At 35.8% G+C, this 13,546-nt stretch overlaps 1 protein-coding gene across 3 annotated transcripts in view; it reads left to right on the forward strand.

Moving 5' to 3' along the window:
• The window catches only part of LOC145688409 (uncharacterized), a 420,154-nt gene that overhangs the window by 383,531 nt on the left and 23,077 nt on the right, over positions 1-13,546 (forward strand). For all 3 annotated transcript variants that reach the window (XM_081762596.1, XM_081762595.1, XM_081762597.1), the window contains one exon: positions 1,692-1,842. In XM_081762596.1, the coding sequence (XP_081618722.1) occupies positions 1,692-1,842 (151 nt within the window). The remainder of the gene's footprint in view (positions 1-1,691; positions 1,843-13,546) is intronic.

Here is a 13,546-nt window from a genome sequence, read left to right on the forward strand (position 1 = left end):
TAATTTTTTTCATTTCTGGTCTCTTTAAGGAGGAGTCCGGACCCCCTGGACCCCCTTGGCTACGTGCCTGGGACCACCCTTGGCACACTGAACAATGAGAATCAGTGTTGTCCTCAGTAACTTCGGAGTTCATCGTCGTCTTACCTATCTTTGTCGTTGTAAACTTCCTTCTCCTTTTCAACATCAGAAGATTTTCGTCTGCTCCCCATTCTTTGGAACTGCATACTGTGCCTAAAATTTACGTGAAATATTATATATGTTTTACTGTATAACAGGAAGTTTCCAAATTTTGAATGTGTTTGTTTTCGATTTTTTTATTTACTTTTTTTCACGGGACGGGTCAGGATTCATACTTGCGAGGCTTACTCGCTGTTCAACGTTTCGAGCCCTGTATTTGAAACGTACCCTGTGTCACTTTTACGAGACCTTTTGTCTCTTCACCATATTCTCCACATAAATCCACGTACCCATATTTCCTTGAATGACCAACTCATATTACCTCCATCTTGCTATATTTTATTTAGGTTTGCAACACTGTTCGTACACGATTCTGCAACGCACGTCATGGCTTGCGAACAAAGAAAACACCTTGGTCTCTACAGATGAGTAACCAAGTTCTCGTAATTGTTTTATATATTCGGACAAAATCTTATGTTTTATAGGTGCAAGATAACAACAGGCATTTTATGAGGCAAGAACATTGTACATAACTTACCTTCAAACCATTAGCATTCTCTTAAATTTCTACTTCCACGTTTCACACAACTTACAGTCGCATCCGAGGCTCCAATACTCCTTCTAACCCACGCAACAAGAAATTTCATCTTGTACTTGCTGCGCTACAACGAAGAAACCTTCTTTCGGCCCATATCACCCGTCCGCCCATGTTCTCCCTATTTACCTCATATGAAAATTAATTTAAGTGCAAGTGCGATAAAGATTTCCAATCACGTTTATTGTGTGAGAAATAGTCAATGTCCACGAAAAGGGAAATTCGTGTAAAGTATTCATAATGTGCGTGTTTTATTTATTTTTTTCGTTTTTCATTAGTGCTAAATATGTTTTTGTGTATGATATATGTCAATCACGATAAAAAGTGGATTTAATAATAAATTAATCTTAATAGGCAAAATAGATTGTTTCACTATGCATGATCATGAAGTTTTGCGCTTCAAATTTGCCGTAGGTATATGCGTTTGATATTACAAATACTCATTCTGCCCGAGAGATATGTTATTATTAACCTCTCGGCACAAATGATTTCTAAGTTGATTATTGTTTTCTGGAGATCATATTCGTCAATGCCTACTTTTGGGATCAAACTTAAAACTATGTATAAGTTGTACCCGGGACCAGTTTATGGTCAGCTCAACCATTGGCTAGAATATTAATCTTACATCTTTAAGGAGCTTACTCATCATCTATCAGATACTATATAATGTTTGTTCGAAATAAATTATCTCATATGGTATTAATTTGTCTTAGTATCATCTTAGTAAATCTTCATCTAATTTACTTGCAAACATAGTGTATTATTATCTCCACGAGCTTCAGAGTCCAAGTGTGAACGAAATCAGCTCTCTTGACTGTCACTTCCATATTTTTTTTTATAATGTTTAGTATGTAAAGCTATATAGTGTGCTTTTCGTATTGTTTATTTGTATATGTCTTACGTTATTTTCTTTTTCTAGGTTTACATAAGCCACAGAATGAAAGAAAATATAAAATCCGAGTTACCTGCAAACGTTGAAGAAGTCCCAGGCATAGCATCTGCTCATGGAAGGGGATTTATTTTGACTGATGGTTCCTCTGTTAAGGCTGATGTCCTTATATATTGCACAGGTATTTTTTTTCTTTTCCGTGAATATTACTCAAACAGAGAGCTTTTAAGATTTTTTTTTAAAATTTTTAACGTGATTGTACACTTCTCCAAAATATAATTGCATGCCCGAATTTTTCTAAGTCCCTAAAAATTGTAGGTTTGGCATCATCACAGTCGACGTAATGGTAGGGGAAGTAAAAAGAAAAAATAACGAGACTTCCCAACACAGCTCACAGTTTGTTGTTTGAAATACTCAGTTCCTTTTTTATAACTTAATGTAATGGTACATTTAGAACATCATAGTACTTGGTAAATGCAGAAAACTTGGTTGTAAGTAAAGCACACAAGCTTTTCGACCATAATATTCGTTAAAAAGGTAGGGGGAGTTGTTAAGAAATTCGTTCTCTATTCATGAAATAGGAATGGAACTTCATAGTTGTTTCAATAGCCATGCAAGCTAAGTTCTTGTTTTTTGTGCGGATTTAGTACTTTTGAACCTGGTTCGAGTCCCACTCGATGCTCTTACTTTTTTCATTTTCTAATTTTTCATTTATTTTTGCCGTACACTTTTATAGTATATCTAGTACACGGAGGTGATGGACAACTTTCTAGTTTATACAAAAATAAGGTGTACAGGTGTAAAATTTTTTCTATATATATCCCATTGTGATTCCTTCTTAGTGCAAATTACTTCTTGCATCGATCCGTAAGATTTTCGTAAAGCTCAAAATAAATCCGGAGTTCTGGTATCCAGAAGATCACTATCAGCCCTAATACCTCCTTCATCACTACCAGAACGCAGTTCATATTATTATTATTATTATTATTATTATTATTATTATTATTATTATTATTATACGCTTCTTTAGCGTGGGAGACACGAATCGATTCCCGGCGGAGTTCATGCGGTTCGTGGCCTACGTTAAGCTGTAGGTTTACTTCTCTTAGTCTCGCTGCTGAAAGTGACCCTAAACTCAAAATCAAATCTATTATTATTATTATTAGTAGTAGTAGTAGTAGTAGTAGTAGTAGTAGTAGTAGTAGTAGTAGTAGTAGTAGTAGTAGGCCTATTATCATTATAAGTACGAAATAGAAAAAAAATTTAGGGTACTAAATTTGGTGAGACATTTTATTTCCTACCAGTTTGTTGTTACACCCAGTGTCGTAACTTGTGGGTGGCATTGGGCAACTGCTCCTTCCAGAGAATCTTCCCGCCGTTCGATGGTGGCCCATGTGAAGACAATTTTTTTACTCCATATACGATACGAAGATGAAATTATAAATGAAGCATCAAACAGATTCATACATTATATAAACAAAACGGCACACAAAAGGTAAATAAAACAAAAATGAGTCTATTGCCCATTTCAGTAAAATAATATTCAAAAGTTTGGACTACTTTTTAGAAGCTTCATTTCCGATAATTCATGAATCTTCACGCTTACGATGTGAAGGATGAGAAAACATCAGCATATCGCTGTTGGCCAAATTGATACTCATTAAACACTAATACTGATATTTCCAAATGAACAGCAGAGTGCATAAACAGTAAAGAAAATGTGAGCTAATTGTCACTTGAATATCTTTTCTCCAATGAAAATTCTGCGGTTCTGTATGGATGCGAAACAAGGTGTTGTAAACAAGACCAGTGAAGTTTTATTTTCAATAATAAAAAACATCGTTCTTTTTAGTGTTTGTTTTTCAAATGTCCAATAAAAACCATGGTTCTACTCACCTGAATTGATAAAAGCTATTGAACACTGCGTAAATCCATTAATTCTTCAAGATAGCTCTACAAGAAATTTATCGAGTAGGAAATTTACACCTGACTTTAAAAGAACTTTGCTTTGTAACAATCCCCTTCATAGCCGAACCAAGGATTTTTTTAAGAAGAGATCAGGTACAGAAAGACTCACTAAACCGGACAAACAGTAACTTTCATAAAAGCGACAACCGATCTAACCTCTAGCGACGAAACTCGGTCAATTTGAGTGCGTTGAATGAAACGTGCCGACTCTAATTGTGCAATTGGTCTAAATTGGTCGGCTCGCGGCTTGTTCACCACAGAGCCGGGCTCAGAAAGACCGCTCATATATCACGTCTATCGAGATATGGCGGACCTCAACCGAGCCGAATCGAGAGGATGGTTCGTCTAATCCGAGTCGAACAGAACGGATAGCTCATCGCAACCTAACCGGCTCTGTGGTACGCATTACCGAGCTTTTATTGGGTACCTCTACTAGAAGGATATCACCCCAAAAATCCTATTAGATATGTGTCAATTTTTGAGGGACCGTGCAACTTCTAATGCTACTGTGAGAATTTGCGTTGCAGATTTCCTAAAGGACAAAGGGTATTTTTAATTAACTTCGCTGCAGTGCACCTTCAATAATACTGACCCAGAAAACATTGATGTTACCCATGACAGTATTGCAAAATCAAAGCTTTTGGTGGGGCCGCGGTGGCTCAGTGGTAGAGCGTTCACCTCTGGTGCTTGGGGTCCCGGGTTCGATCCCAGCCCCCGCCAAGTTAACTTTGTGGTGGACAAACACCGCGTGCTTGCTTTTTCTCGGGATTCTCCCGTTTCCTCCCACTTTCTTCATTCCACCATTTCATTCATTACTCATCATCACCGTCTCCTTTAGCCTAACCGGCATAACCGTGGGACGTAAAACTCAAAGATTTCATTTCATTTTTTTCAAAACTTTTGGTGTGCTATAGACATTATAGGCATTTTGTATTAGAAGTTACAACATCCTCTGATGAAGTTTTGAATATACAAATGTGGCAGAGCATGAGGGAAATATTGACGAGACAGGTTCCAAAATCTGAATGCTGAACACAGTTGGCATCGAGTTCAGTGTTTTTTCTAGGTGTACGTTTCCCCTCGAAGTTGAGGTGTACGTTTCCCCGCGCAGGATCTAAGATATACTAAAGAGTGTCCCACTATGGCCTCAACTCACTTTGATTTCTCTTCAGACAAGCTTTCTATAGGAAACTGTGAAAGATATCTCACTTTTGAGCACATCATTTATCTTTGAAAAGAGGATACAACCAGATTTTTAAAAAAGTATCATAATTCAATATATGGCTTACATCCACTACTTTGAACCTGAGACAAAACCGATTTGAAAACAGTAGAGAACACACATCATCTTCTCTCGTAAAATACTAAGTGAGAATGTTCGGAATAAGGTGATGGCCTAGTTATTATGTAACTGAGTGCATTCTTGTGAGATGCAATTGACTCTAGCAAGCGGTGATACTATTGAGAGGTATTAAGACAAGTGAAAAAAAAAAGTGAGATCCTCGCGAAAACCTATCTAAACTGGTTCTGATACACCAAGACAACAATAAAGTTCATACTGGGAAGAAATAAAATGTCTCACCAAATTTAGTACCCTAAAACCTTTTTTTCTATTTCCTACTTACAATAATAATAATAATAATAATAATAATAATAATAATAATAGATTTTGAGGTTAGCGCGCTTTTCAGCAGTGAGGCTATATGGGAAGTAAACCTACAACTTAACGTAGGCCCCGAACCACATGAACTCCCACCGGGAATCGAATCCATGTCTCTCACAACAAAGACATGTATAATAATAATAATAATAATAATAATAATAATAATAATAATAATAGATTTTGAGTTTAGCGCCCGTTTTAGCAGTGAGACTATAAGAAGTAAACCTACAGCTTAACGTAGGTCCCGAACCACATGTGCACCCGCCGGGAATCGAATCCGGGTCTCCCACAACAAAGATGCGTATAATGATGATAATAATAATAGTATATTTGATTTTGAGTTTAGCGCCCCTTTCAGCAGCGAGGCTATATGAGAAGTGAACGTACAGCTTAACATAGACCCCGAACCACATGAACTCAAGCCGGGAATCGAACCCGGGTCTCCCACGCCTAAGACATTTATAATAATAATAATAATAATAATAATAATACGAATTGCGTTGTTATAGTAATGAAGGATGTATTAGATCTGATACTGATTTCCTGAACACTAGATCTCCGGATTTATTTACAGGTTTTCGAAAATTTTATGGATCGATGCAAGAAGTTATTTGCACGAAGAAGGACTCACATTGGGATATATATAGTAAAGGTTCTACGCCTGTACACTTATTTTTGGATAAATTAGAAAGTTGTCCATCACCTCCGTGTAATACATATACTATAAAAATGTACGGCAAGAATGACTGAAAAATTAGAAAATAAAAAAAAAATGCATCGAGTTTGATTCGAACCAGGTTGAAAATTATTGCGTCAACACAAAAATAGACTTAACACGCATGGCTATCGGAACAACTAGTTCAGTTGCATTGATACATAACGAACTCCTTAACTACACTTGTTTTTATGACGATCTTTGTTTCTCGTTGAGAAGTGTGCGTGCTTTCTTTTTTAAAAAGAAAAAGTTTGCTGCATTAATGCTAAGGTACTGTTTTGTACTAGAAGTATCGTTATTAGAAGTAACAAAAGAAGAACCGAGAATTTCAAGCAGCAAACTCTGAGCTGTGTTCAAAAGTCTTGTTTCTTTTTCCATTGCTTCCCCTCCTCTTACTCAGAATGCGTTATTGCCAAACTTAGAATTTTAAGGGACTTAGAAAAATTCGGGCATGGAATTATATTTTGGAGAAGTGTACATAGAGAGTAACGAAGAATTATTCATATTAGATGCAGTTGTTCGAGTGTGAGAAACGGACATTATTTTATATTGAATTAAGATCTCTCGGATTTACCCTTTCAATAGTATTATACAATAGAACGTTAGTAAATATTGTGCTTAGGGAACGTAAGTCATATTACTTTCTCAAATTTCGTAATGTAGATAGAGGGTTTGGTATCACTATAAATTTTCTTTGGGAAGAGGAAGGCATAATGCTATAAATTGTGCAGCGAGAAAATCTGATGTTTCGTGAAGACACACTTCTAGCATCCTTAAAATGAAACTGGTTCTAATCAAACACCGTTTGCAAAGGCTATGGGTCCAACAGGAAGAGGATTTGCTGCTCTACAAATTTCCGTTTCTATCAGATACTAATGTTCTATTTGTGAGTTCCCAGGTACAACAACTTCAAAAAGATGAAAGATTTGAAGCCTACCTAACAGTAAAAAAAAGAGCGAGGATGGGTGTATTGCAATAAAGTATCAGAAACCTTCCCTATATGTAGAAAGGACTTCAAATACCAGGAATATGTAAATCAAGTGATCAAAGCTTACAAAGATTTATAATGCAACACGTCCTTGAAAGTACATTTCTGAGATTCAAATCGGGCTTTCTTTCCAGAAAATTGCAGTGATGTGTTGGAATATATCGGGGAAAGATATCATAAATGGGAATAATGGTATGGAGGGAAATTGATACCCACAATATTACTGGAGTATTGTGGGAATACCATTCGGAACAAAATCGACATTCAGGACGATTGGAACAAATAATATATTTTCTTTAAAGTTAGTCTATTATTTGTAATCATTCCTTTAGAATAATTGTTACACAATGAATAGATTTGTGAACATATGCCCCGCAACTTGGACCTGGGGGAGAATTAAAATTTGAATCCCCTATAAAATTTCAAGTTTGGCTTTCTCTAGTAAAATATGAAATATAAAATCGCTTCCCCTCAAAATTTAGAACTTTAATAAACATTTTTATTATTTCCAGGGTCCCTAATTGACGCCTTACTAAAAACTAACTAACTGTATGGCCCATGGAACCCGGAAGTTCAATGCTGCGTTCACAACAGCTTCCCACTGACTTCTATTCTGAGTCAACTGGATCCAGTTTCTACTTTGTATTTTTACTTCTGCGAAGTTCAGCTTAATATTGTCGTCCCATCTGCGCCTAGGTTTTCCTATTGGTCGTTTTCCGATTGGACTACCAGCTAAGACCTGGAAAGGGTTCCTACTTTCTTCCATGCTGGCTACATGACCTCCTCACCTGAACCTCCGAAAGATATTGACCCAAACAATATTTGGCAAACGGTATAAATTATGTAGTTCCTCCTCATGAAGTTTCCGCCATTCCCCATTCCCGTTCCTCTTGGACCCGAATGTTTCTCTCAGGATCTTGTTCTCAGATATTTCCGGTCTACGTTCTTCCTTCAGAGTAAGCGACCATGTTTCGCAACCATACAACACAAAAGGCTTGATCATGGTTTTATATATTTTAAGTTTAAATTCCTCGACAGAATTCGCGACAAGAGATTTTGAACTGAATAATAAACGAACTCCCTGCTTTTAGTCGTAATTTAATTTCTTCGTGAATATGGTTTTCGTCTGTTAATATTGATCGTAGGTATCCACTTACATCCACTTTATCAAAAGTGATATTTGATATTTTAACGCATCCATAATTTGCCGTATTACAATACCAACGATTAATTATATTTATACCACTTGTACTTTATATATATATATATATATATATATATATATATAGAGAGAGAGAGAGAGAGAGAGAGAGAGATGGATTTATTTATTTATTTATTTTAGGGCGGCAGCAATCCCCAAATTTATTTTGAATCCTTTAGGAGGCTGTGTGGTGACGCCGTTCCGTGCTTCCCAAGTTAAATTGAGGGGACAACATTTGACACAACGGAGAGTTTAAGAAATGCATGTTATTTCTGGAGGGTGTAATAATTTCCTTCTACTCAAATGGACTAGTATTACATTTTCTTTCATTTAAGAAACTTGTTTATGCTGTTTTTGGAAAGTAGTAAACCTATTTCATGCTTTATTAATACATTCATATTCGTATTGTACTATATTAAGTAACAAATGTTTCTGTTAAAGTGATTCCCCTCTCGAAGGATGAGGAGTTTAAATGCGGGTTCATTGCTTACCTCCACATTACCCCAGTAAGTTACATCACTGGTGAACACGTATATATTCAGTTTCTAGCGGTTATTCTAAAGTGATATTTACAAAGAAGATACTAAATTTGAACAAAATGTCTTATTTCTTCCTTTCGATTGATCGTTCTAACATTGTGGACATCAATTACCCCCACCGTTTCCCCATGGTATCTATGTATTTATGAAATTCTTCCCCGTGATAGTCCAATATAACTCTGGAATTTCCTAGTAGGAATAGCCTTTTTCGTAAACTCTGTTTTTCTATTTTCGGAAATTTCATTTTTCGAAAAAAAATCGCTTTTCGATTAGTTTTCGGTTTCTCATTATCTTACGTTTCTCATTGATTTTTGTTTCTTGAGATTTTTTTTCGGTTTTCGATCCTTTTAGGTTTCCGATAAATGTTCCTTCTCCGCTTTTCGATTTTTTTTAAAAAAATCTAATACTCTTTCGATTCTTTGTTTTGTTTTTGTCCTTCATTTTTTTTAAATTTTAAACTGTCAGTCATCATCCTTTGTCTGACCGAGGATAGTATTTATCGGAAGCGATTAATTTTTACCAAAATTGACAGGGCGGTAGGCTTTGAGTAGGTTCGTAATTGTTCATAATATTGTGGTGTGCAGGCCTTTGGTTCCGGAGTTTTTGGCCATCAAATTTAGGTTTGGATTTAATGAAAGGGTATTTTATAACGCATACTATCGACGAAACTCATCCAATCACTTCCAAAATTAGTGTGGTTATGGACTTCAATGCATTTAGTAAGTACGTTAAGTATTACAGTGTGAGGGCTTTCAGTTCCAGAGTTTTTCTTTATCGAATTTGGGTTTTAACTAACTGACAACTAGAAGTTTCACTAAGACGCTTTGATTTAACACAAACGATCTTGACCAAAGTTGGTATGATATTTACGAGCTTGGTATGCATGGAAGCATAATATGAAATATTATACTGTACTTTGGTTCCCAAGTTATTGGTAATCAAACTTAGGTTAGAACTCGATGAAATCAAGAAATTTCATTAAAGCGCAAAAAACGGCACTCATCCCATTTTTATAATCTTGGCATAGTGGTAGACCTTAAGATCTTAGTAATATTATAGTGTATAGGCTTTTGATTCCCAAATTATTGGCCATCAAAGTTACGTTTGCACTTAAAATATTTTATAACGCATAATATCGACGCAAATCATCTGATCTTGACCAAAATTAGTACAGTATTTACTAATAGTACGTATTTGTTATACATGGTTAATATTACGTGTAGTGTGGGGTTTTGGTTCTCAAATTGTTGCCTGTAAAAATTTGGGTTTAAACTTTGTAAAATCAAGAAATTTCATAAAACGCGTTCGATTAAACTCATACGATTTTCACCAAAGTTGATATAGTCATGGACTTTCGAGCTTGATATGCGTGCAAGCTCAGCATGTAATATTGTGATGTACAGACCTTCGGTTCCCGATTTATTGGCCATCACATTTTTGTGTAAACTTAGTGAAATCAAAAAATCAATAAAATGAGTTCAGTTGAACTCAATCGATCTTAACGAAAATTGGCATGGTGGTTGACCTCAATCTGAGTATGTGTGTAAAATATTATGGTGTTGGAGCTTGTGGGCTCCAACAATTGGCCATTTAAGTTTGATTTTGACTAAAATGTGATCGATATAACTCACCTAATCTTTACCAAAGTTAGTGCCACAGTGTGTGTGGCCATTGGTAGACCTTTAGGAGCTTAGTATACATGCGAACTTAGTGTGAAACATTATAGGGTGAGTTCTTTGGCTCCAAATCTACTGACCATCGAAACCAGATTTGGATTTAGTGAAATCTAGATATTCGATTAAAATACGAAAAATAGAATTCATCCAATGGTAGCTTAATATTCGTATGAGATATTATGGTGGGATTAGGTTTCCGTATTATTGGACATCAAATTGGAAGTTTTGACTTTAGTTTGAAAATAGGAAAGATCTCTAAAAGGAGATCGGAGAATCCGATCTTGGCTCCGATTACACCCACTCCTGGTTGTAGTAGAATAATAAACTCAGAGATGGAAATTATACTTATGGCACAGAATGCATATTAAAAACTGCTTCTCGCTATCGTTCTTTTCATTATGGCGATCAGTGTTCGAAACTGTAAATGGTAGTTTCTAACCGCTTCTGGTTTACATAGAGGGAGAAAGTTGAGATGAAAATCTTGGAATGCAAATTTCATATTTAAAAAGATATCTCGCTATTTCTTACCGTTTTTGATCTATGGTGATCACTATTGAAATTACAAGTGGTAAATTTCATTTAAACTACCTGCTGAGGAAGCAATTCATTTGTTGAAAAAATTATTAACTTGGATTCGCAAACTATCCACTTTCGTTTCATCAGACACTATGAGTAACATGACAAATTTAATATAAAAGAGAGTGAAAAAAACTTTCGTGAATACTGATTGGTTAGTATAGACTACTACAGCCAATCCCCTTACATCACACAGCGAAAAAGTAATAAATAAAAATAAAATAAAATAAAAACAGAAACAAAAATCTCAATTTCCCTTCCCCTGTTGACACCACGTGCATTCACTTCTAATAACCAGGCCCAAACTAATACAAGCATAAGCTCCACATTTCCAAATGAGAATACTAATTAAAAATATAAATAATAAGCAAAAATAAATAAGAAACATTACTAATTGACTAAAATAAACCTGTACAATTAACTTATTTAATCTATAAGACTCTTCAACAACTTATTCCACTTTTCATTAGTTTTAAGTTCAGAGTTCCAGTTCATAATTCTATCGCCTTCTGTTTTAATAAATCTTGCTTTCCATTTTCTGGCTAACTTTCGCTCATCTAGGCCCAATACTTCCATTTCGCTCCAATAACTGAATGTCCCGTGTCTCTTATGTACTTGTAGACAGCATTTTTGTCTCTCTGCAACTTAATGTTATACTATGCTGTTTTATTCGTTTTTTTTAAATCTCTTTCCCCAATATAACACACATCGTCGGTAGATTCATGTACAGGCATATCTGCATTTCGTTAATTTTACAGGAAAGAGAATTGAAATTCTTCATATAACGTTATACCTTACTACTCATTTCATTTTCAAGACAGTGTTGCAAAAGTTTGTACCAAGAAAGCCTTGACCTTAGTGTTTCTGAAGATATAACTAAAGATTGACCACGTACTTTTGGTGCGAAAAATTTAGTTACACCTTTTCGTCGCTGTTTTCTAAAGAAAAAGTTTAAGTTTCGCCCTTGAGAAATTAAAAATAAGATACAGCAATAGTATAAGCATTCAAGAATACACTGATGACCAGGAAGTCGATTCGGGGTACGCCTAGCGATGCTCTAGTACTTTTCTTACTGCCAGGGCAGCGCCCTAGTACGTTTTCAGGTAATGAGTACCATTCTGAACATTCCTTTGCAAGAAAATTAGTGTTTTCATGCTCCGCTTTTTGAACTCAGGAAACATAGAAGTGCCACAGTGTGTGTCCATTATTACATTATTATTATTATTATTATTATTATTATTATTAGTAGTAGTAGTAGTAGTAGTAGTATGAAGAACAACAACAGGAACAAAAATAAGAATAAGAATTCACTCAGTTGGGCACACCAGTACTTTCGTAATCACCACTGCCGAACATCACTGCAGATGTTTTCTGCTTTCTTTTCTTTTGCTGTTGCTTTCTTTTGTTTCTTTTGTTTTATTTTCTAAGAAGATATGCCAGTTTACGCATTCACAAATAATAATCACAAAGGAACTAGTCAACAGCGAATGGCTATATGTTAGTTACGCCTCTTCGAAAAAAGTTGTAGACGCTTACTTTCAAGATACGCCTTTTACAGACAGCTCATATCTCCATTCATATAAGAAATTCAGCTTTGAAAGTTTTGTTGTTGATAGAGCAGGTTAAATAAGCAGGCATGGTGCTCATATCTCAAGTTCACAATTTTGCGAGTTACGCCGCTACGTGGATTTACCGACGATATCATACTCACCGCATTGGATCCTATATGTTACTCCTTTCCCAATAATTCCCTCCTCCTATCCTTTTCTCCTCCTTTGTTATTCCTTTAGTACCTCTATTAACCTCTTGCTTCCTTCTCTGTACGTAGAAATACCTACAACCTTCTTAAGTATTTTAATGACTTCCGTCTCTTCCCCGTACACTCTATCCCCCACCACAGTTTCCTTCCCTCTTGCTGCAACCAGTCTTCCTTCTCTCTTTTCTTATCTTGCTTATTTTCTTTTGTGCCTTAGTTTCCTGTTATAATATCCATTTCTCTCTAACTAATCATGGAAGGCCTCTATTCATTCCTCTGGTTTTCTTCTCTCACTGTTCGTCTGCCTAATCCTTTTCCCCATGTTACTATTTGGTTTATTATCGTCGGAAAACTACTACTACACCACTCCTCGCATTCTTGTACCATTCCTTGTATATCTTTCCTTCCTTCTTCCTTAACTTCAAGTCTAAGAAGACCAATGCCTCTTCATTTTCCAGTTCCAATTACAGTTCTATGCCTTTTTCTTTATCTTGATTCTCTTTCACAAATTTCTCAAGTTGTCTTCGTGTCCCCTTCAGTCTCCCTACATAATCATCGACATATCTACTAAAAACACTAATTTATCACTTGTTAATCTCACTTTCTTCTCCCAATCATTCATGACAATTTCTGCCAGCGCCGGGCCAACCTAGAGTCTATTCTCAGCCCTCCTTAATTTTAAACAACCTATCAACTATGATTCAGTACCTGCTCTTCCACATAAAGTTTAGAGCTCCCTTCAGACCTTCCCCATCCATCTCTTAATCCTATTCTCTTTCATCTGTTCTGTAATCACCCTCATT

The sequence above is a fragment of the Thermobia domestica genome, chromosome 6 (assembly GCF_964235325.1).
Source record: "Thermobia domestica chromosome 6, izTheDome1.hap1.1, whole genome shotgun sequence".
NCBI lineage: Eukaryota > Metazoa > Arthropoda > Insecta > Zygentoma > Lepismatidae > Thermobia > Thermobia domestica.